This window comes from Pinus tabuliformis, chromosome 4_1 (genome assembly GCF_031772625.1).
Source record: "Pinus tabuliformis cultivar Carrire ecotype Pingquan chromosome 4_1, CPIR1, whole genome shotgun sequence".
NCBI classification, from domain to species: Eukaryota; Viridiplantae; Streptophyta; class Pinopsida; order Pinales; family Pinaceae; genus Pinus; species Pinus tabuliformis.
This window is the reverse complement of record NC_142303.1, coordinates 477,966,713-477,992,895: the sequence shown is the minus strand read 5'-3', so window position 1 is coordinate 477,992,895 and position 26,183 is coordinate 477,966,713. Positions and strand designations below refer to the sequence as shown.

At 38.2% G+C, this 26,183-nt stretch overlaps 1 protein-coding gene across 4 annotated transcripts; it reads left to right on the top strand.

The window, feature by feature from the left end:
* Positions 1 to 11,196: 11,196 nt before the first annotated feature.
* On the top strand, positions 11,197 to 25,938 carry LOC149176560 (uncharacterized). 4 transcript variants are annotated; one of them, XM_089419940.1, is made up of 5 exons: positions 11,282 to 11,703; positions 12,497 to 12,597; positions 25,252 to 25,338; positions 25,432 to 25,524; positions 25,697 to 25,938. In XM_089419940.1, exons 4-5 carry the CDS (start codon positions 25,513 to 25,515, stop codon positions 25,934 to 25,936), a joined length of 252 nt encoding a protein of 83 aa, XP_089276066.1. In that variant the 5' UTR covers positions 11,282 to 11,703; positions 12,497 to 12,597; positions 25,252 to 25,338; positions 25,432 to 25,512; the 3' UTR covers positions 25,937 to 25,938. The 4 variants fall into 4 exon arrangements, 3 of the variants coding, with proteins under 3 accessions (XP_089276065.1, XP_089276067.1, XP_089276066.1); XR_016258070.1 differs by lacking the exon at positions 12,497 to 12,597 and having other exon boundaries at positions 11,197 to 11,703; XM_089419939.1 differs by lacking the exon at positions 25,252 to 25,338 and having other exon boundaries at positions 11,207 to 11,703.
* The last annotated feature ends 245 nt before the right edge of the window (positions 25,939 to 26,183 follow it).

Below are 26,183 nucleotides of genomic sequence, written 5' to 3'. Positions count from 1 at the left end.
CAAATGTAGAAATGGAGATAAGAATTTTGAAGAAAACAGGAAAACAGAGGAAAACTGTGTTTTTTTTTTAAACAGGCTGAAATTTTTTATGTAATTCCTCTTCTTCTATGGACTCAATTCCTCCTTAAAATGATATCGTTCCTTGCACATATTGATAATAAAGGTGGGTATGCATGGAACCTACCTCTTCAAGCTAGAAATTGAGCAAAAAACCCGTGTTTTCTTCTTAAAAACATCTCACGGCCCCTCCTGTAGCACTGCCTGTAGGTGCTCCTGTAGAACCTGTACGTGCTCCTGTAGGCAACGCGGAGAGTAGGAGGATGGGTGAGATCAATGAAAAATGATGGTTTTGAGGCTGTGAGTTGACAATGAGTTTGTTGCAGCTAATTTTACGAGGAGAGAATGAGGGAAAAGGTGGTGAGAGTGCTCGAGGAGAAGTACTTATTACTTCTTTTAGATATTTCCAGTGATGGGGGTGAGCTGGCAAAAATGTACGTTGGCCATATTTGGACTGTTGGTCCCCACCTACCTTGTCATCATGGTTTCTTCCCACAATCACCTCTCATTATTGCATTGGATTTTGCATACCGTCCACCACTTGTCCTTGGTATCTTTCTTGAGTTGACTATGCACACATGTGGGTGACATCTTCGGATAAGTGCGGTCAACTACATGAGGGTGGCCAAGTTAAGTAGCTACCTTTTCCTCATTCAACCTCAACCATCTCATTTTATCGGGCATATCTTTCAATTACACAAATGCAAATAGAGGAGCAGGTTAGTCACTTACCTATGAATCGAATGTATGTGTTGTGAGGTACTTTGGCTCCTTTTATTATTGCATGCTTGTATTTCCTTTGCTGCATGCTATCTGATTTCTGATGTGTGGTTTTTTTTCTTGTGTAGGTATCCTTTGGCTAGCTCTAAGCTTCATATGTCTGCTTCAATCCTCATGGTTTCACTTCTTTTGCTACTGTGGCTTAATTTTAATGGGATCAACTGCTATAGGAATTCCTACAACAGCTCCTATAGCTGCTTCTCCCTTTGAAATTTCAGCTTATTTCTGTGCTAGGAGCTATGAGGATGATTCCAGAGATGTAGATGGATATGGAGATATACTAGGTAAGCTGCAGGTGAGATTTGAGGTGCTGCTTCTTCTCTTATTTTTGTTTTTTTTCGTTTTACTAAAAACTGGTTTTCTTTGTTTTTCTGTGACAAGAAGGAAAAAAATGACGATGATGACGTGATGCAAGTGTGGAATGGATAGCAAGGAGTGTTGATAGTTGTAGGAGGGTATAAATGTCCTTTATAAAGCTTCCTTGCCCCTCAAACTACTTTATGGAACCATTTCTGGGTCTCTATAATCCCTACATGAGCCTCTTGTAGAAAACACAGGGCCTCCTGTAGAACACACAGTTTCTGAAAAAAAACACAGTGGGGTAGAAGAAAGGTTAGAAATTATGGAGAAGAGTGTGGAGGAGATAAAATAGGTGCTGGTGTGAATGTCAAGGCTCTGTGGCATCTCCTCTTGCTCTCTGTGGTCCTCCTACAAACCTGCAATGCACATTAAAATTCAATTTTCTTTTTCTTTTTTCTCTTTTTATTTTTTTTTGAAAACAAATAGGGCGCCTCAAGGAGGTTTTCTCCCTAATTGCTTGCCCTCGGTACCTCCAAGGTAGGTTTTCTCCCCGGGATCTTATTCTCTTTTTTCTATTTTCCTTTTTTTGAAAATAACTAGGGTGCCTCAAGGAGGTTTTCACCCTAATTGCCTGCCCTGGGTGCCTCTAAGGGAGGTTTTCATCCAGGGATCTTATTCTCTTTTTTATTTTCTTTTTTTTGACATAACTAGGCCGTCTCAGGAGAGGTTTTCAACCCAATGACAGGACTTCAAGTGCCTCATGGAGGTTTTCACTTGAGTCCTTATTTTTTCTTTTTTCTTTTCCTTTAGTGAGTGGGTGAAGTGGAGGCTAAGACATGCTCCACTACCATCACTGTCTTATTTAAATCTTCAAAGAACTCTTGCTTGGAGAGGGGCTTCTTGTAAATTTTCAACCGATGTCCATTGACAAGCATGGGGATGGCTTCCTCATCAATGGTTCTGATCAGAACTAAACCATTGTCATTGAATTTTTCGACAGTGTAGGGTCCCAGCCATCTTGTCCTCAGCTTGCCTTTGAAATATTTATACCTTGAATCATAGAGCAATGCCCAATCTCCTTCTTAGAATTGCTTCTCCTTGATATTTTTGTCATGCCATATCTTCCTCTGAAGCTGAACTACCTCTGTGTGGAGAAGGGCCTACAATCTTTATTCATCCAACCCATTGAGCCAGAGTAATCTTTCCTTCTATTCATGCCTAAGGTCTAGGTCCAGCTGAGCTGCCATCCTTAGTGTATTGAATTCAAATTCTATTGACAGCAAAGCCTTCTTCCCATAGACTAGTTCATAGGGTGTGAACCCTGTAGTGGTCTTCCATGTTGTGTTGTAGGCCCAGGTGGCCTCAACTAATCTGTCTGCCCAGTCTTTTCTGCTGTTGCTCACTACCTTAGTCAGAATTCCTTCCAAACCTCTATTAGTAACTTCAACCTGCCCATTGGTTTGTGGATGGTAAGGGGTGGAAGTCCTGTGCTTGATTTTATGATGTGTGAGTAGGTCTTCAATCAAATTGGAATTGAACTGACTACCTTGATTTGTGACCAATTCTCTTGGATACCCGAACTTGTAGAATATGTTTTCTCTCAAAAACTCAACTACTTTTTCCTTTGTTGCTGCTTTGGTTTCTTTTGTTTTTGCCCACTTTGTCAGGTAATTGGTGCACACAATTATGTATTGCTTCTGTTTTGAAGGAGGGTTGATAGGACCCACAAAGTCCATGCCCCACTTCTCAAATAGCTCAAAGCTCACTTGAGGTTGCATGGGCATCTCATCCTTTGAAGTAGGTTTCCCCATCCTTTGACACCAATCACATTGGCTGGTGTATCTCCTCACATCTTGAAGAAGAGTGAGCCAATAGTAGCCTGCTTGCAATATTTTGAAGGCAGTCCTCTTTGCTACAAAATGACCTCCACAAGGCCCATCATGGCAGGTCAGGAGAATGTCAAATACTTCCTCCTCCTTGACACATCTTCTCACTACAACAAAACCAGTGATTAGCGTCCCTTTTTACTTCTTTTTTTGCATCTAGAGCCCATTTTTGGTGCTATTTGCATCCATTTATCAAATATGGTGCAAAACGTGACACAAAATTTGCATCAAGTTTTGCACCAAATCTTACACCAAGTTTAGCACCAGGTATTGCAATAGGTTTTGCACCACGTTTTGCACCAAATTTTATGCCAAGTTTTGTGTCATCCTTTACACCAGGTTTTGTTCCAGGTTTTGCATCAAGTTTGGCACCTAATTTTGTTTGACATACTTTTGCATCCTCATTTGCATCCACTTTTTGCACCTACACTTGCATCAACTTTTGCATCGACTTTCGCATCCTTTTTTGCATCCTTTTTTAAATCATTTTTTGCATCCATTTTTTCATCCATTTGTGCATCCCTTTTGCGCCAAGTTTTACATCGTGTTTTGTGTCTAGTTTTGCATAAAATTTTGCATCTACTTTTGTTGCATCCACTTTGCCCTCTTGTTTGGCATCCATATTTACATCCTCTTTTGCATCTATTATTGTACCCACTATTGCATCTAATATTTTTGTGCCACAATTAGCGCCTAGTTTGGCACCTCCTTTTGCACCCACTTTTGATTATAATTTTGCATCCACGTTTGCATCCTCATTTGCGTCTAGGTTTTCATCAACTACTACATCTATTTTTGCATCCCTTTTTGTATCCAATTTTGGATCGGGATTTGCATCGGGTTTTGTGTCTCGTTTCGCATCTACTTTTGCATCGACTTCTATTGCATCCACTTTTGCACACAATTTTGCATCCACTGTTGCACCCATTTTAAATTTCACTTTTTGCATCCCTTTTTACATCTTCATTTGCATCATACTTTGATTCTTTTTTTGCATCTATCATTACATCCACTTTTGTTATGCCACAATTTGCACCATGTTTTGCACTCATTGTTGTATCCACGTTTGCTTCCAATTTTGCATCCATGTTCACATCCTCTTTTGCATCAAATATTGCATCTATTTTTGCATCCACTTTTATGTTAGGTTTATGCATTGGGTTTTGCATCTCGTTTTGTATCTACTTTTGCATCTACTTACATTATATCCATTTTTTGCATCCAATTTTGTTTTGCCTGTTGCATCAATGTTTGCTTCCACTTTTACATCCATTTTTGCATCTTATTTTGCATATTTTTTGTCTATTGTTACATCCACTTTTGTTGCACCATATCTTGCACCTACCATTGCAACCACATTTGCTTCCACGTTTGCATCCCCTATTGCATCCACTTTTGTTTCATCCATTTTTGCATATACTTTTGTTTCCGTTGTTGCATCCACATTTGTTTCACCACAATTTGTGCCAAGTTTTACACCTACCATTGGACCCATGTTTGCTTCCACTTTTGCCTTCATGTTTGCATCCAAGTTTGCATTGACAACTGCATCTACTTTTGCATCCACTTTTGTGTCAGGTTTTTCATGTTGTTGTGCATCTACTTATGTTGTATCCACTTTTCGTCCAATTTTATTTCTATTGTTGCCCCCATTTCTATGTTCGCTTTTGCATCCCTTTGCCAACACTCATCATATTTTCTGCATTGATGATATTCCTTATGGCATTCACAATTATGAACAATTGATGACAATGTCAATAATATTGACAATGATGAAAATGAAGATGATGGCGATGACATGAATTGTGATTATGATGATAAAGACGATAGTGGTTACAATGACAATGATGATGATGGCAATGATTATGATGATGACGATGCTAATGACGTTGGCGAATCTTCCCAATTTTAGATGTTGTCATTGTCATAATCATAAGCATTATCTTTGGTGTCATGATCATCATTTTCATCTAGGTCATCATCAAAAACAATAATGGCATGAATGATGATGATGCATGATTACAACAATGTCGATAGAAATTACATTAATGATGATGATGGGGATGATAAAAATGACAATGACGATGATAATGGTGGTGATGATGATCATCATCGATCATCTGTCAAAAATAGAGTTGTTATTTCTCTTACGTATATCAATGTGTCCTAAACAACCCTTTTCTAGCACTGATCACATTTTTTGGGTTGATGATATTTCTTACAACATCTACAATTATGAACAATTGCAAACAATGTCCATAATGATGATGATGATGGCATGAATGGTGATTATGATGATAATGTAATGATGGCAATAACAATGACAAGGATGATGGTGATGATGATGACAATGATTATGATAATGAGAATGAACTTACAATCTTATGGATTCGTGAACAATTACTAGTTTCAATACCATCTTCTGGATACGTATTACTATCATACTTTTTAAATTTTCTGTCTCTCTTGAGGTATGTTACTATAATGGTGTTGTCAACACTAGAAAGATATCTTGTTGTAATGGTGGTTCTAATGTTAGCACTAGCAAAGTTTAGTAGGGAGGATGCTACTACAAGAGGAATTCCTTCTAAGTGACTATGGCATTCAAAATGAGGCTTTATGGGCTGCTTGTTAACACATGTTCTCATGCTCATATAAAATTAATGTGAAAAGTTGCTTTAATTGGTTCCCATGCATAATTGATATTGATAATGGGGTGGTATAAAATTGTAATGGGCATATCCGTTAGTTAGTTATGATGGGTCAACAACGTTGAAACCATCCAAGTGACAATTCACCTTGGAACAATCGTCGCTCGTGCGAAAACACGAAGTTTATGTAAATGAAAGTTGTGATTGTAGTGGAATTAAAACCATCGAGAAATATCAAAGAAGACGCTGCCTACCAGTTTTGAAAGACAACCAAGGCATTGAACAACTATTTGCGTTAGGATGTAGTGAGGGAATCGAAGGAAATTTGGCAGCCCTAAGTTGCCATTACTATTGCCAATCACACATTCAATAGTAACCATAAAAGGTAGCCACATATAAACAAAACCTCGAGGTGTTGACAGTCAGAATCTATTGTAATAGCTTTGACGTATATATAGTTTTGTGTTTAGATGAGAATGAAGTGGGCTTCATCCAGGGTTCGGCTCAATCCTCGTCCATTCCATGCAGTGGTGTTTAATTCGCCAAGCAAGAGAATATTACGTGAGTGTTCAGAGTTAAATCAACAGAAATCAAGGACGTGTGATTGTCAAATTATTGCTCCTCCCTTATGATTGAGCGCTTGATGCGATGGTCATTATCCTTGGGTGATACTTTTATTCCCCATTTTCTATTGAAAAAGTAGCGTTTTTCTGTTCGATTATGATAGGATTGGATCATGAACGCCGGTTTGGGTGGATGTAGACCCATGTTTTTTTGTGGTGATCTTCAAATGTCTTGAGGATAAGAAAAAAATCCTTGACCAAGGTCCATGGTTTTGGGGATGAGTTGGTCTTCTAGTGAAGCCATGGTTTCCCAACTTCAATCCTCTCACTATGTTGCCGATGACTACTCTAGTATGGGTAAGATTCCCAGTTTTCCCATTCACTTTACCCATCTAGATCTCTTAGAAAAAGTGGGCAATTTTATTGGAAGATTCGTCAAAGTAGACAGGGAAAGACTTTTGAAAGGCATTTTCACCTATGTTTGCATATGTGTTTAGGTAGATCCCAATGAAGTTTTGCGAGATAAAATTGAGCTCAAGTGGATGGGAATTGTGTATTCTAGTTCAGTTATTCTGAGCTTTCAATGGAAAATTTTGACTCTATTTTGGCTTACAGGCAAGATTTCATAAACTAACGCTCTCTATAAATGGACTAGACAAGGTTGTGCTCAAAATTTTGTTTAAAAAATGGCAGAGTTTGGGAAGAAGTTCTTTAAGTTAATGGATCAGCATTCAGATGCATTTCGAGTGGTTTGATTGAATGATTTCTGTCTCAGTTCCGCACATTTAAAAGTTTTGGAGAATGGGAATTGATAATTCTGGTATTTGATGGTGTTCTATTCAAATTACACAGAAGAAGATAGAAAGCTAGGGCTCACAACCCCTACCTAAGAAATTCTGGTATTTGATGGTTTTCCCCCGACCAACCAATTGTTAGGCTCACAACCCGGCTAGGCAAGGTCAAGTTTAGGAACAACCTAGCTAGGCGAAGTGAGAGAGTACCGTAGTTAAGCGCTGCAGGGTCAAAGAGAGAAGGTGAAGGGTTGGATGCCTCACCGATCAATGGGCTAAAGTAGGGGTTGGGTGCTTTGTCAAGCCCCCCCCCGCTTCTTATTCACCAGTGTCGTGTCGAGAGCAAGGAACATTCTGGAAAATTCAATATTAAGCATCAATCTGCGATGAAACAGGGGATTCCTCTATAATCGGCTATGGGCTTATCTAGAAGGGCACCTCCTGGCCTTATGACTGGCATCTACACCTCCTTCCTTCCATATGCTAAGGTCAATGGTGAAGTGGGTCTAATATCTTGCTATGGAACTTCATGCATGGACAAGGAATCAATATCTACCTACTATGCCAAGGGGACTATTAGAAGGGTACTAAATAGGACCAAAGACTATTGGCTATTGGAATGGCTAAGTTATACTAGATCTAGATCTTTATCTCGGTAGAGAAGAGAGTAAAGAAGTGAAACGTAGAGATGCGAGTATCATATGTCTAGACGAGTATAATATGTATAGAGCTCGAAGAGAATGAAATTCTCTGAGAGCTAGCCATGGCTCAAAGAGCCTCTTTTTAGTTGTTGAATTTAATGTCGACTGCTTTCTCCTTTCCCTTATTTCCTCTCTCTTATTCTTTTTTCTTTTCTCCTTTCTCTTATTCCCTTGTCCTTTCCCCCCTCTCCCTACCCGTACCCCACCCTCGCCCAGACGGCCCTCAAGCGTGCCTTCCCCTATCCTCGCCCTATGATCGCTTACCGCTTATCTTTTTTCTTGAACTCGTACCTTTGGTGGCTCCTCCGGAGAGTGTTCCGTTCTCCTGCAGTGCCGCCCCTTACCTCTTTCAGAGTAAGATAGACTTCTTTCTTCAAACAAGTAACAGTTGTTCGAAAAAAAAGAACAACCAACAACACCCAAAGTACTCATACCGACTTTCTCTCCTACCGAACCGAAGCAAAGCGTAGGTAACCGACTTTCTTTCTCTTGATACGGCAACCGAAGCGAAGCGTAGGTAACCAACTTTCTTTCTCTCCTACCGAAGGTAACTACCAAAGGTAGGCATTCATCTACCGAAGGGAGGACGACAGGTAACTGACTTTCTTTCTCTCGATACGACAACACAACTACCAAAGGTAGGCATTCTTTCCAGCATCTTTCCAACTCTTGCTCTTACCTCTCTTTCCAAAGGAAGGAAGGGGGGTGTGGGGGAAGGAAGGATCAGCTTCCTTCCCACCGCCAATGAAGGAAGGGGGTTGTAAGGAAAATATTATTAGTGCCAAATGAAAATTTATGTTAGGGATGCTTTCACATAGTTAGTTTTGTAATTATTATAAACATCACATACATAACAACCACAAATAAAAAAAGTATGTAATATATAAGAACAAAACTAATGAAGTTGTTAGTACTAAAATGAGGCATATACCATCACATGTAATCTTAGATATACTTAGTGTGACACACCATGACATCAATGTCTGAGCAATTTGTAAATGTGCTACAAGGGCTCAATAGGGGGCTAATATTTATTTGATAGTCACGTTCTTGGCTTTGTTGCTTCATTTGAAGGAAGGAGGACACTATTGAATTATTTCAATTACATGGTTCACACCTTCCAAGTATTAGTTAACTTGCCTAAAAAGGTTCCTAACACAAGTGATCAATGCAAATATCACCCATAGGCTACTTTTGTTCACAAAACTTAACTCTCCCACTTTATTTTTGTAAAGACCCACTAATTCAAGTGTAGCCATGGTATTTGATGCACGACCTCATGTGCACCAAAAAACATCCCATAACCAACCTCCTCGAACCAAGCTTAACCTTCCACTCCTAACACCAAAATGTGCAACACTTATCATAGGGTCCAAGGGGTATTGTCCTTGGTGGCCTCTCATCACTATTGATAACTAGGGTTGAAATGTCACACCCCATGCTTGTGAAACATCTACATCATTTGGCACATTGAATTCCATCCATGTGCACCAAGTTCTAATATGCATGCATGCTTATCCTATATCTGCTTATATTTAGGAATGCCAACCATGACATAACCATTACAATATCTTTCTTCTTATTCTTCTTCTTCTTATTACTATAGAAAAAAAGGACCCTTTTGTTATTCACGAGGAAGAAAAAAAGCACAAACATTGACAAAAAGATTGTAACTTCTGTCATTACAATGGGTTGCCAGAAGACAAGGCATCACGACCCAGAAGAAGAGAAAAAGAAGTTGTCGTAAAACCAGGGTTTTACAATTTTTTTTCTTCTGCAAATTATAAGACTGACTAGAAATGACAATAGCATGCAACCAAAAATTGTAGAAAGTGTATTATACAACCACGAAGAGGGCCCTACTATGAGAAAAACAAAGACAGTGACTAGAAATGACATTAGCCTGTAACAAAAAATTCCCGAAAGTGTATTATACAACCATGAAGAGGCCCCTGTCAAGAGAAAAAGAAAGACATTGTATTTGAGGCTAATTGAAAGCTGAATGTAGACTCACTTGAAATTTATAGTAAGCTAGTTGATAACTAATTGAAAATTTGACTTAAAGCTGATCCATATTAGTATATGGGCATCGAATGAGAACTTTGAACTGGGTTGCCAACTAATTCATCATAATATATGTAACCTGTCTCCAGACAAATAATTCTTTTTTAGAGAGAATCTACAGTTGTATTTAGCTCCCTATGGATGTGATGGAAATTGATTTCCTAGAAGTGGTTCTTTAACTCCACAATTTTGCTTTTCCAGGAGGATAAACTTATAACTTCCTACTATGCTTTACTGTCATTATTTTTTGGCTCCATTACAATATTTGTATGTCAACAACATGGCACACTACAACCAAGAAGATGAACAATTACATCATTAAGAGTTACAAAACCATCTTGCCATCGAATAACCAACATTAATTAAACAACCATTTAACAACATAATAGCAATTACACTATATATATATATATATATATATATATATATATATATATATATATATATATATATATATATATATATATATATATATATATATATATATATATATATATAGATCAAATTACACGTATAAATACCGCATTTCAATAGAAGTTAGATGAATTGCGCTAGTCCCAAAGTTTTGCTTTGACTTGAAATTAAACTCTTCTTCACTTTGTGATTTTTGTGTTATCCACTAGCATAGACCCATCTTAAATATAGATATAATATGAGCGGAGAGGGATCCAATTTCTTCATTGGCAATTATTTTTTATGAGCAAACATTATTTAAATGTTTTGTATTTTTTTTTTTTTTTTTTTTTTTTTTAAATTTATTTTGGCCGACACTAGCAAAATTTCAACTTTGATGATGGACAAACATCGTTGTAACCATACTAGGCTGTAGAGTGAGCTTGGCATATTCATATTATTTTCATCCTCAACATTGAGGATTGTGTAAAGCTCAGTGGAAGATGCCCCTTGGAATGATGGACAAACATGGCTGTAACCATACTAGGCTGTAGAGTGAGCTTGGCATATTCATATTATTTTCATCCTCAACATCGAGGATTGTGTAAAGCTCAGTGGAAGATGCCCCTTAGAATAGTTTTGATGCCCCCAAAATGACTTCCATTCTCAACCCCTCCCCATGAAATTTGAACTTAAGACCTCGTAACAACTAAACCCCATACAAACCAACTACCCTACAACTTATCATGGATCAACCACAACAATACTTATTATAATAATTTAAAACCAATATTTCTAATTACTTTTCCATATTTATCTCATTTACAAATCCCTCAACCCCATCCCATTATTATTACAATAAACACAATAATATATCACCAAGGAAAGAGTTCAAAATTGCGAAAACAAAAAACGCACAACAACCTCTGGTCCCAACATGACAACATGAATGAAGTAGGCCTCTCATGTTGGAGATGATTTAGGGGTTATTCCATGGCCTTCTCTCCCTTTGAAACCCCCCAACCATCCCTGTAATAATTTATTATATTATCTTTAACGATGCTACTTTTACTCTCAATCTTTAACAGCTACCGGCCTTCCCTCTTCAAAACCCTTATATAGAGTGTTTTCTCTCCATCGACCTCAAAAACCCTTATATAGAGTGTTTTCTCTCCGTCGACCTCTTTGCCCTTTGCCTTCAAAGCATTTTTGCACAGTTAAATCCTTTGTCCAAAATCCTCGGGGTTTCGCATTCGTGTCTGATATTGGGCGAGTTTCTGGCATATTTTGGATCCATCGATTTCATTCGAGCCCTCCCTCTGTGCACTATCTGGTATTGGGATGGCTGGAACTCAGGAGGATCCTGTTCTTACACGGGCAGTAGATGACGATTCGAGAGAGAACGAGGATGATGCCGGAAAGGAAGAGGACACTGGAGCTTAGGTTGCACCCATTGTTAAGCTTGAGGAGGTTACTGTCACCACGGGCGAAGAAGAGGAGGATGTCCTTCTTGACATGTAAATTTCTTAATCCATGGCTATTTCATGATTTTGTTTTCTCAGTTGAAAGTTGTTTTCATGGCCTCTTCGGTGGCCCTTTTCCTGTGCACATAAATGGGACCTTGACTATAAGGAAGATGCATTTGGGCAGTTATTTACTTCTAATTTTTCTCCTTTTTAGTAAGATCTGTTTTTATCGGGTTCTCGATGTTTTGTTCGCCTATTGATGATGATCAGATTTGTCATTTCAATGGGGTGCTGAAGAAACTCTATGGTAGATGCATTTAGCGGGCTATGGTTTGTTTTATCGGGTAATTAGGGTTTTGCTTTTCTGTGTATTTTTGGTGGGATTTGATGCGCTTTGATGGCGAATTCGTTATATTTTGGATTCTTCACAAGATATTGCATGAAATTCTGAACACCAGAGAAAATTTACCCGAATATTGATAGTACCTTTATGGAACTTCCTGAGATATGAACACATACTGAATCATCAAGTTTGCTTTGTCTTTTCTGCTCTCAATACTGTTGAACTCCTTCGCAATGTTCTGTAATCGGAAAAACAGGGAATTCCGGAAACAACAAGTTCTGAATTCAAACCACGGGAGCTTTAGGTTTATCTTAGGGTTTAGAATTGAGGGTTTGTCATTCTTTCAGCGAGCGTTGATCATATACACAAGCAATATAAGCTCCCTTTCTATTTTAAATTAAATACACTTTCCTTCATCCAGTCATGCTTTTTGTCTTTCCATCGGAATAGTGGGGATGAAGCTTGATGAAATGATAAATGGGATTGAATTTCCACTTGCAGGAGTATGTTGTTGTACTTGTCTGTCATGGAAAGCAACAGGATCAGGCAAAGAGAGATCTGGATGCATTTCTTGGCAATCACAGTGGTGCATTTGTGGCATGGTATTTCAGTCTTTTCACAAATTTCTGTTTTCTCTGTTCTTTTGAGTCAGGATTATGAGGGCTTATTGCTCTTATATCAGCAAGCATAGAATAGAAATAACATGTTAGACTTTTCCAATATAACATTCAAAATGTATAATGTTTCGTATCTAACGGAGATAGGTTCATTTGACCAAATAAAACAATGCACATTATCATATTTGTCTTTACTTCACAAAATTCCAAAGTTTCCTCCAAAGCTATAAACAACAGCATTGCAATCAAAATAGCTATCTTGAGGTGCAGATGAATGGATCGGAGGCAGATATTTCTCTGGTCGACAACAATTAATGGTAATTCTAGACAAGATAATCTGTACCCGAAGACACATTTTTCAAGACAAAGTTGCGTTTGATGAATTGCAGTTATGTTTAATTTGTTCTTTAGACACTTCTTCAAAGAGGTAATGCTTTTGTCGTTTGCAAAGGATTTTTTTGATTTTATTTTTAAATTAATGCACATATCCTGAAACTAGGATTGTAAGGTGCTTCTGAGTAGAATATGAGAAACAATGTTGGCTATATTGTGATATCATAAACGCTCACTTACATGTATTTACTTGGTGGAAGCAAAACAAAACAGAGAAAATTAACATTGCGCAAGAACATCGGGCCGATCAGTTTCCTCAAACAGTTTCCTTTCATGCTTTATCTGATAGTCTCACTTGGTTGAGTTTTCTTATTTTGTAACCTCTTGCTTTGCTATAATATGATTTTGCACCTGAGGGCAACCTTACTTCCAGACTTTTTTCTTTTGAACCAGCTTCCTCTTATCATGATGGAGCAATGTGCCCAGATTTAGCGTTATAGGGAACCATTAGCACCTTTTTGTAGAATTTCTTTGAAAATTCTGCAACTGCTGTAGTGAACAATTCTGAAACTAATTTGTGACACCAAGACACAGAGTTTCTCTACTCTTTTGCAGCGGAATAAAAAAGAGTTAAAAACACATTCATACAATACAATAACACAGGATTTTTCTATGGAACCCTACATGGAAAACCCTCTGCTAGCTGTAGATTTTTATTGACAAAGTTGAGCAAATAAAATTAATTACAAGGAAAATTGTTTCACTACAGAACAAGGTTGTTCTTTCTGCTGACACTTAGCTGAAAACTGCTTGCAACAACCCTGTCCTTAGCTCCTAAATCCTTGTGCTGGCCTGCCCCTGTTTCCTTGTGCTGGAAGCCTCTATTTTCTAGTGCAATAGTGGCCCTATCTTCTAGGAATTACTCCTGATTTCTAGCGCACACTAGCATGGATTTTCTCTGCCAAAACTCTGTGCAGAGGCCTCTCCTTCACGCTCTTCCTAGCTCTGCCAGCTCACACACAAAACTCGCACTCTATTGTTTGGTCTCACAACCTATAAAATATTAATGTCTGCTCATGCTGTAGCCCACCCAGTTTCAAATTCTTGCAAGGTTTAATGCCCAAAACCCATCAATAGCATATGACTGATATACACATCATTTTATCATTTTCTGCATTTAACTTGAAACAACATAGAGGTACTCTACATTTCACTTTCAGCTGATAAGAGAAAAAATAAGGCAAGCACACACATGAATTTTACACTGTTTTTGGTCAACATGATCCTAGAAAAACCCCGCAGCGGGGAAAACCAGTTCTTCTAGGAGGATTTTATTTTGTTTCTTTGACGAAGCATCACTGAAATCCCATTCTCAAACTGAGTTCTGAACTGTCTTCAACAAATGTTCATGTTGAAATTACAGTCCTCTGAAATGCTCCTTCTTCTTAGGAATTCAAGCCACACTGACAGTCACAGGTTCCTTGAAACTCGGGTTCATCACAGCAAATATGCACAGGTTTTTTTATCAGCGTTTAACCTCCCTAGAATTTGAGCAAATACACTCGAAAACAGCTCTCTAAATATCATTGATATACCACTCAAACCAGGCTTGAGATTTTTGCTGGTCTTGGCCCAAGAATCTCACTGTGTCCCACATAAATACGCTGGCAGAGAAATATGCTGCTAAAACACTTGCCTACGGTGAGGAGTAACCAAACTTGACTCCTAATAAGCCTTTGACCTGTGTGCAACCACTGGCTGTGACAGTCTTCCAAAATTTCGTGCTCCCTTTTTAGCTTTAACTCGGCCTTCTAGGGATTTGATTAACTGTGGTCTTGTTCCTAGTTCTTGCTGTAGAATTTCTTCACAAAAATTCTCTTCCTCCTATCTCCTTTCCTCTCCTCAATAGTTCTCAAGAGGATTGAATGAAGGAGCTCTTCCTTGCTGCCTCCAAATGCAAGCTCCACAACATGGTTGCGTTCTGCTCTGATTTGAGTTCACCTTGGAACACAGCCTCCTCCTTTAGCTGTCTCGATCTCCTCTCAAGCTTCCCTACACCCTCCTCTTTCCTTTGAGAAGAATAATGAAGAATCATTCATTTCCTTTAACTTCTGTTTTTCTTTTGAGAGGGAAACCTAACCCTAAAGGCTAAAGATCAAGGGCTGAGATTAAATCTCAGCTAATGAGATCTATAGTTGAGATCAAGCTCCCATTAGACCCCTTTCTCATGATGACCCCTCACTTAACCTTTTAATGTTTTAGTACCATGGTCACTTTGTCACTCATAAAGTGAGTTTTAAAATATAAAGGTTACCTTATTAACATAAAGTGGACTTATTACTTTACACAAAGTCACTTTAATAACCCATGTGACTTTAATAAATTAGAATTACAAGGTACACACCTCATAAAAGCTTCTTTAGCTCCTTGACATTAATAAACACATAATGTCACTTAGAGAAAAGGATATTAATGTGTATTCCTAGGCCAAAAGGATAAATTCCTAGGAAACACTTCCTTGGTACTATATTCTCAACACAATGTTGTGCTCACAAAATAGTGATCCATTTTTGTGCCTTTGTCCTCCTTATAAGCAATTCACATCAACTAAATTTGGCAAGTTTATTTTTTGAACTCGGTCTTGTGATTGACTAGTTAACTGAGTCTAACTGACTCATGTAATTCGTCTTGCCTCAATTTAGAAACTGAAGCTCACTTGCTTGTCCTTTGCCAAAGATAACTCGCACTAGGAGACAAACAACTGAGCCTCCAACTATACACATGAGTTAAACTGCTTCATGAACTCGACCTAATTTTTAGGAACTCATCCTAACTTTTAGGAACTCATGCATGCTAAAGACATGAGTGCTTGTGGTCTCTTTGACTAAGGAACAAGTCAAAGAAGACCTTACTCGCTTCTATTTTCAACATTCCCTCTTAGCGAGAAAGGTGCTTTTGGAAGAACCTCGTCCACTTGGATCTATCTCCAATACTACCACGTTCTCCGTTGTTGCAGCTTCTTCCGCTGAACTAGAAGACTTTGCCTTCTTTTGCGGAACCTGATAAGACCTTTTCTTTCCCACCATGCTCTGCGAGTCTATCACTTCAGTCATAAGGGCCATGCACCCTGTGTACCTTTGTGGCTGCTTCCTTTGGTTGAAGGTGATATTGGAAGATCCAACTCTCCCTTGATCTCCCTTAAACAAATCCTTTGCCCACTTGGCTCAAACTCTCCCTATGCTGGGAGTCATTGCTTGAGTCGCTGCCTCGACTCGCCTTCGGCTATGCTCCTCATCATCTTGTTGGTTGGCCCAACTGCCAACTAGCTTATACTCAAATTGAGATACTGGCTGAGGCTTCATCTTGAGTAGCTTCTTCTCAGGTACTCTAATCTGCTCTTGCTCTAAGGACTCCTTAGACTTAAACTGAGATATTGGCTGAGGCTCCATCTTGAGTAGCTTCTTCTCAGGTACTCTAATCTGCTCTTGCTCTAAGGGCTCCTTAGACTTAAACAGACATATTGGCTGAGGCTCCATCTTGACTCTTGAGTAGCTTTTCTTAGGTACTCTAATCTGCTCTTGCTCTAAGGACTCCCTTTGGGTTTTGCTCTCCTCAACCATCAATTCTCTACTCTGAGCTCTCCTTGCCTTGCTGCTCAAGGTTGCACTTGTCTCTACCTAGAACTTGTAGTGATTTTTCATCCTCACACCTATCTGCTTCTTACATCCAAAAGCTAAGTGCTGGAGGTAAGCCTTACCTTTGCTGAAAATGACATCATAATCCTTGTCCTCAAGGGTAGTTATCCAAACAAGATTCTGCTTTAATCTTGGAACATAAAAGACATCTCTGAGATGGAGGGGATTACTTGACTCCCTCTGAAAACTGAGAGTACCAATTCCTCTCGATTTGAAACTACACGTCCTTCTCCTTCAGGTGTCTAAAATTTTTCTTTTTTTTTGGTCATGTGGAAGGATGTCATGTGGAAGGATGCTACCGAATCAATATACCATACACTGCTGTCTGCTGAGCTTGGCATGCAAGCAATCAATGATAAATATTTCTCGAACTGGGCAAAAAATGCATCTAGCTTTGCTGATGTAGCTACATGATCCTCACTGGACTCGTTCTTTCGCTTAGGACACTTAGTGGCATAGTGTCCAAACTCATGGCAATGGAAGCACTTGACCTTTCTTAGATCCTTTTACTTGCCCTTTTGACTAGACTCGACCACTCCTTGGCCCTCCGTGCCCTTGGTCTTGCTACTCTTGCTTGTTATGGAAAAGTTCTCCTTGTCCTCTGTCTTCATCGATCTACCATTTTTGGTCCTTCTTCGGATATCTTCCTGAACGTAGTCAGTCAATAGCATTTCCCAACTAGGAAAATTATCTCTGTCATTGACAACATCCTGGAACCCATACCAAGACTTGTGAAGTCGTAGAAGAGCAAAACTCACAAGGTCATGCTCTGGTATACTCATGAGTGAATTTTGACAAATACGTGACAATGGACTCATCCTTGTTCACCTAGATACTCCTTAGCTTCTCCTTAAGAGCAAGCTTCTTGGTATCGCTGGTACTCTGATATAGATCTAAAATAGTTTTGAACATCTCATAAGCTGTCTTCTTCTCATGGATATGAGGAAATATATGATCTCTGACCCCTTCTAGAATAATCGTCCTTGCCTTGATATCATTCTTAGTATGCCGGGTCAACTGTTGGGGATCTTGTAGTGGTGGTATAGCCTGCTTCACAAATTCTCCCACCCCATTATCCTTCAAAACTATCATGATCCTCCCTTTCCATGAAACGAAGTTTGATGCTCCCTCTAAACAGTTATCTGCTCTCAAACCTTGGTACGCCGTCCTGCTTTCCCAGAGAGCTCTCCAACACCTGCCCACTAATAGCTTAGTAGTCCTTCACAAGAGGCTGTACTTAGGGCACAATAGGGCAACTTCTAACAACCCTCCAACCTGTACACTTAAGCTGCCCACACAATTGTCCAATGGGACCTCATCCACTTAGTAGAACATCAACTTGAGAATAACATTCAACATACCTTAACCAATAGAGACTTCTTCTGCTTCTCTAGGTCACACCCCTGTGCAATTACCTGAAGTTTTCGACCCTCTGATTAGGGCATCTTGCACCTACGTCAACCCATAGTTTGTTGCCTCAAAACTTTGCAAACATTTCTCCACAGGTTCCTCTTCTATGCGTTAGCTCTTGTCCTCTTATATATTGTTGTTCCAGCTCCTTAAGAACATAGACCAGCCCTAAACTAGGGCTTAATCTCTCCTGTAACAACACATAAAAAACTTGGTCTGTTTTGCAAGTTGTTTGCACCACAAATAATGCACAAAAAGACTACCCAAAATGCTCCTCTTGCAAGCTACTTGCTCCTGCCTAACTTGGCCTAATTAGTTACAAGAAAAACGAACCAAAACCAATCCTCTTCTCCACTTTGCTAGGCTCCTTTGGGCTATGACTATTTCAGGGAGATTCTCCTTATGATGTTGCACTAGGATGTGCCAATCAACTTGTGTTGGTATTTATTCTGTTCCTTGCTCCGATACCATGTAGAATTTCCTTAAAAATCTTGCAACTGCTGTAGTAAACAATTTTGAAACTAATTTGTAACACCAAGACAGGATTTTTGTAGGGAACCGTACTAGGAAAACCCTCTGCTAGCTATAGAATTTTATTGAGAAAGTTGAGCAAATAGAATTAATACAAGGCAAATTGTTTCACTAGAGAACAACACTGTTCTTTCTATTGACACTTAACTGAAACCTGCTTGCAACAACCCTATCCTTAGCTCCTAAATCTTTGCGCTGGCTTGCCCCTATTTCCTTTCGTCGGAAGCCTCTTATTTCCTAGCGCAATAGTGGCCCTATCTTCTAGGAATTACTCCTAATTCCTGCGTACACCAACAAGGATTTTCTGTGCCAAAACTCTGTGTATAGGCCTCTCCTTCACACTCTTCCTAGCTCTCCTAGCTCACACACAAAACTCGTGCTCTCTATTGTCTTGTCTCACAACCTTGTGCTCACAAAACAATGATTCAATTCTGTGCCTTCGTCCTTCTTACAAGCAATTCACATAAGGTATATCTAGCAAGTTTATTTTTGAATCTCGGTCTTGTGATTGACTAGTTAACCGAGTCTAACTGAGTCATGTAACTCATCCTGCCTCAATTTAGATACTGAAGCTCACTTGCTTGTCCTTTTCCAAATATAATTCGCACTAGGAGACAAACAATTGAGCCTCCAACTATACGCACGAGTTAAACTGTTTTATGAACTCATCCTAATTTTTAGGAACTTGACCTAACTTTTAGGAACTCGTGCACGTCAAAGATAGGATTGCTTGTGGTCTCTTTGACTAAGTCACAATTCAAAGAAGACCTTACTCACTACTATTTTCCACACTTATATATATATATATATATATATATATATATATATATATATATTGAAATGTGGAAAGAAATCATTATGAATAAATGAGCAAGAACATTTACATGACAAACATAAATGACAAGCAATATTCCACCATCACTTAACCCCAATGTGGGGAAACTCTTGATCAATTCTTCTTATATTCTTCAATAATTCAGCAGAGAGAGAGAGAGATATTACAATTTACAGATCTGATAATTAATGACAGCGGCAAAAGAGACCTAACCAGAAAAGTCATTGCTGGTCAACAGGGCAGATTTGACCCTCATAAATTGGTCAACTTCAGTCAACTTCGGCCTCCAAACAACAAGATGAATCAACCCTCAAAAGAACCCAAAATCAGCGCAGTCAAATTTGGTCAAACAACCAACCTGTGGTTAGCCCTAGCTGCAGTCAACGTTGGTCAAAGTCAATGTTTGGCCTCAATTTCTGTGCCTAGAAATGCGGCTTGCCCAAATAGAGATAGCCCCCACAAAACGTAGTCAAAGGAGGTCAACTCATGTTGGTCAACGCTTGGTCAAACTGTCCAGAAATTCGGTCTCTTGAAATTTCGGCCTCTTGAAATTTTGCTTTCCTGAAATTTCAGACGTGTGGAGAGAGAGATGCCTAGAAATCCGTACCCAATGAACGAGGAGAGAGAGAGAGAGAAGTGTGAAGATGAGTGTATCCAAATGAGGCTAAGGCATCATGTATTTATAGCAAACGTTGAGGATGAATAGACGTGACTGTTGGGCTTCTGAGCCTACATAAGTTTGTTGGCCGACCTTGACAATTTGTCCATAATCAAAGTAAATTCATAACTTCATTTGTACATGTCAGAATTGGATGATCTTTAGATCACTCCTACACCTCTCGGAGAGAGGAATCCAAGAAAAATATCAGTTGTCATAAATAAGATGACCCATGTGGAGTTTGGCCCTAGTTGCCGATTTTAACATGATGAAACTACGTAATCCAAACTTTAAAATATGGTATGAAAAGCTTAGTGTGCCCAATCATTGATTTTTTGTTTGAGGGAAGGGTACAGTTTTGCTAAGGCAATGATAGAGGAGTCAAATAAGCAATATCACTAACATTGAGGTACATAAAGCACTTGGTGCTTTTGATTAATTGCCAATCCTGAAATCTCGAAAAATGTTAACTCTGTTGAATTTTGAATGGGATATGAAGTTCTACTTTCTCGATATGAAGTTAGAGGAGATGGGAACCGCTTTTAAACATCTCAAGACAATGAATGGTAATGTTAAAAATTTAAGTAAAGGTTTTACTTTAAGACTTTAACATTACCATTAATTGCCATCATTTTAACGCAAATTGAGAGTGAAACCCAGTCTTAAATAAATATTTCTAGTGTATGAAGTTTCTAAAAGTCTCATGAATTCATAATTATCCTCTAATTAGTTATTAAAACAAAAAAATGTTGTTCCCAACATTTAAATCAAGGCAAAATCAAACAAATTTCATTTAGAAACACGTTGTACAGATGTTGAAATGCATTTCCCATGTGAAATATGTTTCATATGAATTGAAATGCGTTTCTCATGTGAAATATGTTTCATATGAATTGAAATGTGTTTCCCATGTGAAAATACATTTCATATGAATTGAAATGTGTTTCAAGAGCATTTTAGTTGTGTTTCAGTGACTCGATATGAAAACGCAGCTGGTATGCAGGGGCGGGCCATGTTTCCTGCATCATAGATACCTTCTCATATTTGGAAATTTGTTTTTGTGGCTGATCAAATGTGTCGTTGGTTCTTCTTCACTTTGTTGTTCCCTTTGATGGGTTGCCTAGTCTATGATTTGATAGATGAGATGTCTAGTGGTTGTGGTTGCATGGTATAAAGGTTGGACATAAAGAGCTCCTCCACAATCTATGATTTACATGTTTAACAATCCTTTTCTTAAGTCCAATTATATACAAAATTACAAATCCTAGTGCAAGTGAAAATACGTTCTTCTTCAATGTTGCTTTTGTCAAACTAAACAAACAGGAAACAATTTATTTGACAGGTGGAAGAAGTGATAGGCTTAGAGCAATTGAATTGTAGGCCATGCTTCTTGACAAATTGATGAACAGATGTCTCCTTACTTGAGATTTAGGTTGGCACCATGGCACCATCCTGTCCATCATTATACACTAATCTTGTCATTATCTTCTTCACTATGAATGATTGGCCTGTTCCCTGCAAATAGATCTGGGCATAGAGGAGCCAATCCAAGAACAGTAATCTCTAGCACAAGACAATATTAATGATCTAAATACCTAATCCTGAAGCTTGAGTTTGATTTTTCTCTACTGGTTCTGAATCTCTGATTGAGAATCTCCCACTCGTCATTATCAAACCTTCTCCTTCATCATTGGCATCAGCTGCACTGCTGAGGTACTTTGGTTGGTTGTCATTGGACTTGAGAGCTTGAAGTTTCAAATGATTATAGTAACAGACAGCCAGAAAAGCCAGTCCACACCCACTCAAGTTTATGACTGTAACCTTTTCATTTATTACAGACAAAGATTATGTTATGAGCAGCCAGTCCTTGACAAGACCAGTAACATTCATAGTCAAGGCTGAAGTCTTTCCTATCAGAAGAAATACTGCAAGATTAAGAGCCAAGGCACAAGCAGAAATGTCATGTAATCCAAATCAAAGGAAGAGACCCTGATTATCAGAAATGGGTATTCTACTAAGGCCCAGGGGGTGCTGAGAAAAACAAGGCAACAAGGAGCAACAAAGATGTGATGGGATTCAACTTAATCCCTTTTGATGTTCGTGGAATTTGTATGAGAACCAATTGGGTAGTCTCACATGCCACTGCACTTAACTGGAGAATCACCTCCCATGCATTCATCTTGGCCTCCCCATAAGCTGAAATAGTAACTCCAATGGATATGGCCAACATATTGGCCTCGAGCTCACCTTTATAAGCTTCTTTCTTTAGGGAAACCACAATCAAATACACAGCAATGGGAATTAGAGCTTTCAGCATTTGAAATAATGATACTGAGAGGAAACATAGGCAGAATTTGAAAACCAGAGACCCAAAGAATACACTTATCAATACTATGGGTTCAACGAGCTTGAAGACTCTTACAATAGCAACAGCCAGTGTTGAGTAGAAGCCCATGTGAATCATGGTGGGACTGATCACACTAAAGTTGTCAAGCAATGGCAACTCCAATGGATATGGCTAACATATTGGCCATGGCCTCACCTTTATAAGATTCTTTCTTCAGGGGAACTGCAATCGAATGCATATCAAATGGGCACAAGAGCTTTCAACATTTGAAATATCAATACTTTGAGAGACATGCACCAAGGGCTGCATCATTTAGGATTTGTACTCAGTTTAGGTGTCATATTCAAGGGGAAGTTGTTATGCTTTCCACCACTTCATAGATTGTTAGAGTGATGAAACAAAAGAGGCTCCCTCTTGAGGCTAGATTATGTCATTCATATCAGTTGTGTTGTTGATGTCCTAGCTCAGCCAGGTCTTGCCAAAACTCTGTTGAGGTTCAAAATTTATTATAAACTGAAATGTCTTCACAAGAATTGACCTCATAAAATGCCATAATCACAAGATATGCCATACATGGCTGTGATTATGGCTCGCAAGACCCTTAGACTTTGAGCAATGAGGCTCGCAACATCACTTATGATTATGCACTCTACAATTCTGTGACCAGCTGAATGTCAAGCAATTGAACCGCGATTTAAATCCTATTTTGTCAGCAATAATTACTATACTTTGTCTTTATTTAGTGTAGAGAACCAAGCACTTATTCTGCTCATCTATAGAAGGGACAATGGTTGTTTGCCTATGAGGTATAAGGAAATCCTATCAGATGTTTTGTATTTTCGTATGGAATTGAATCATACTCCTGCACACTGTAACATTCATATATATCAACCTGTAGAGGCTTTAATAACACCTGGTATTCTGGTTAGTGATTTTATTGGACCTCATGTGCATATCCTACATGCACAGGATGGACTATTCATATGTTACAGGGTATTATTCTTATTATTTAGGGTGCACATCTTCAGGTGCTCAAGAACGATTACTAGAACAGTCAGTTAATTCTGCAATTTAAAGGATGAAAAAGGAGGTTATAGGAGTCTAGTTTTGGTTCTCATCCACAATGTCACACTAGTCTGCCTGGGCATGGTTCTCATGGTTTAATAGTGACTTGAGGAGTCATAATACCACAGATCACTAAACACGAACAGCTAAGGTAGCCCAAGGACAATAGCCATCTTTACACATTAATTAACAGGTCTTACATTAATTATCCTAGGGGGTTTTAATACTTCCAAATGCTTAAAAAACAGTTAGCAGAGCATTCACATTACACATTCCAGCAATCTTTTCTATAAACCAACCAAATGCAGTCAGGAGAGCCCTCCTTTTAAACTATACAACCTTATTGTTAGTATGATCAACCTTATTTTAATATATAGTGTGACAAACCGTATGTGACAGGCAGGTGGAAAATTTTTCTCGCAATTGACTAAGCGACGTCCTGCGAGCCAGACTTGAGACGGAAACCCTCGTCAGAAGTATATGCTTGGCTCTTTTCCAAACAAATGAAGAGTCAATGAGGTTTTGTGTAATCACTTCTGGTATCGTATTGGGTTATTGTTAGAAGCGATAATTGGATTCGGATTCTCATCGAGTGAGTTGTTCTGCTTTCTCAATTTGAGAGGGTTTGTTTGGAGGGAAAAATGAAAGAGGACATACGAGAATAGTGAGGGGAAAGATGCAGAGGAAGAGGATTGAGAACATCGCCAGCAGGCAGGCTACATTTTCCAAACGTAGGTGGATTGCTGAAGAAAGCTTACGAGCTCTCGGTGCTCTGCACTGCAGAAGTTGAACTTGTGATTTTCTCCCCAGCAGGAAAGCTCTATGAACTGTTTTTTAGTGCAAATCCTACTATTTTGATTCTAATAATCATGGCTATGCAAACCTCATGAGATTCTTACTAATAACCCAGGTGGTGCAAGCCCTAGTAAGCTCGATGTTGAAAAACTTAGTGTAAAACCTCCAAATCGCTGGTTTTGTTGTAGTGCTTATTAGAGAGTATATAAAAAATTTCACACCTTTTTATGAGATATGGGAGGAAAACATGTTAAAGATTTTTAATAAATATAAAATTTCCAAAATGATGCTAGTTACGTGTGATTCTTTTTTCATTGTTTGTGATTATGAAAAATGAAACTCGATGTTTTTTCATTAGTGCACACATATTTCATTATATAATTGCATATAGAAAAATCATTCCAGAGCCGATAACAATAAAAGTGAAGAATTTATGGTCCAACGTTATATTTAAGGGAGATGTTTAAGGATGACGTTTGAATTTTGTTTTTCATTTTAAGACATTTGGAGCAAATATTAGGAAGGACTTTGAGAAAGGATTGTCCTTCATTTTCGAAAATGGAGTTGTTCCTTTCCAGCCATATGCCCCAAGTGACCATCAAAGGGAGAGCTCATATGTTTTTTGGATGTTTTCTTTATAGCCATTTTTTTACACATATCCATAGAGTCCCCATGCCATTGATGTGAATTACTTGTTCGGTTTTTTTTAACCAACATTTTTAACCAAACAAGAAAAATTAAAAAAATGCCTCAAGATCAAAGACTGAAACAAAGACCTATTGACATACCTTTTAAAGTATGGAAAGAACTTGTAAAATCATATGAGAAGTTGGATGCACAAAGAAAAGCCGGAAATGAGAGCATTCAGGTATTGAATTTTTCATTAAACATTATTTAGAATGTATTAATACTTATAAGTATCTTAGACATGTATTTGTGTGAAAATAAATTGAATTGGTTTATGTTTAAGGACAAGGCATCCAAGGCGAGGTTAACCAAGACAAAAGTCACTTATCGTAGTGGCTAGAAAGGTTTAAAAGCACTGATAACAACCTTTGTAAGTATATTAAACATGTGATATTTTTTTAATAAATTTTGTACTAGAAGAAAGTCATTGTTATCTAATTTCTCCCTATTTACTGATTGATAGGAACTAAAATATGGAAGACCTCCAAATCATTTGGAAAAGGAGGTGCTGCAGCAAAAGAGATGGGTTGAATTTGTTGTTTGGATGGACTCTATGGTATGTAATCTTAGTTGGATTTCCAATATACTTTTAAACCATATTTTCATTTTATTTTTTAGTACTATTAGATATTATATCTTACCTCATTTTATGGTTAACATTGTATAACAAAAACATGCGTTGCGTTATGTAATTAATACTAACATGTAATATTGATTTTTTTTGTCAGAATGCTATAGGTAATGATTGCCAAGACGATGATCCAAATTATGTTCAACATATATCAGGAGATGATGAGGATGAGGATGAGGATGATGGTGGTGAAGGAGGAGATGATGATGATAGTTGCGGTGTTGGTGATGATGTGGATCAGAGTAATGAGGATGGTCAATATGATCATGAGGATGATCTTGGTGGTGGTAGCTATGCATGCACATGCATTGTTTTTTATGAAGAAATTATTGTGTAGAATGACATTGCTATGTTTAGATGGGTGTTGTGAATTTACCCTATATCAATGAGACATTTTGATTTTGTAATCATACGATGAGTTTGATTTATGTATGTTGTTAATTTATCGTAGAATAACGATATTCATGAAATATTTTGATTTGTTAATCATATTTGAATTTTACTTGTTTTGATTAAAAATAATACTGATTTTATTAGTATTATGTTGCTATTTTATACATGTTTTGAAAATTGTTAATGACACA

What these genes read in the sequence shown, in the direction of transcription:
- LOC149176560 (XM_089419939.1), top strand. An exon ending in TTGTTTGGATGGACTCTATG is followed by an intron (nt 25,525 to 25,696) that starts GTATGTAATCTT and finishes TTTTTTTGTCAG; the next exon opens with AATGCTATAGGTAATGATTG.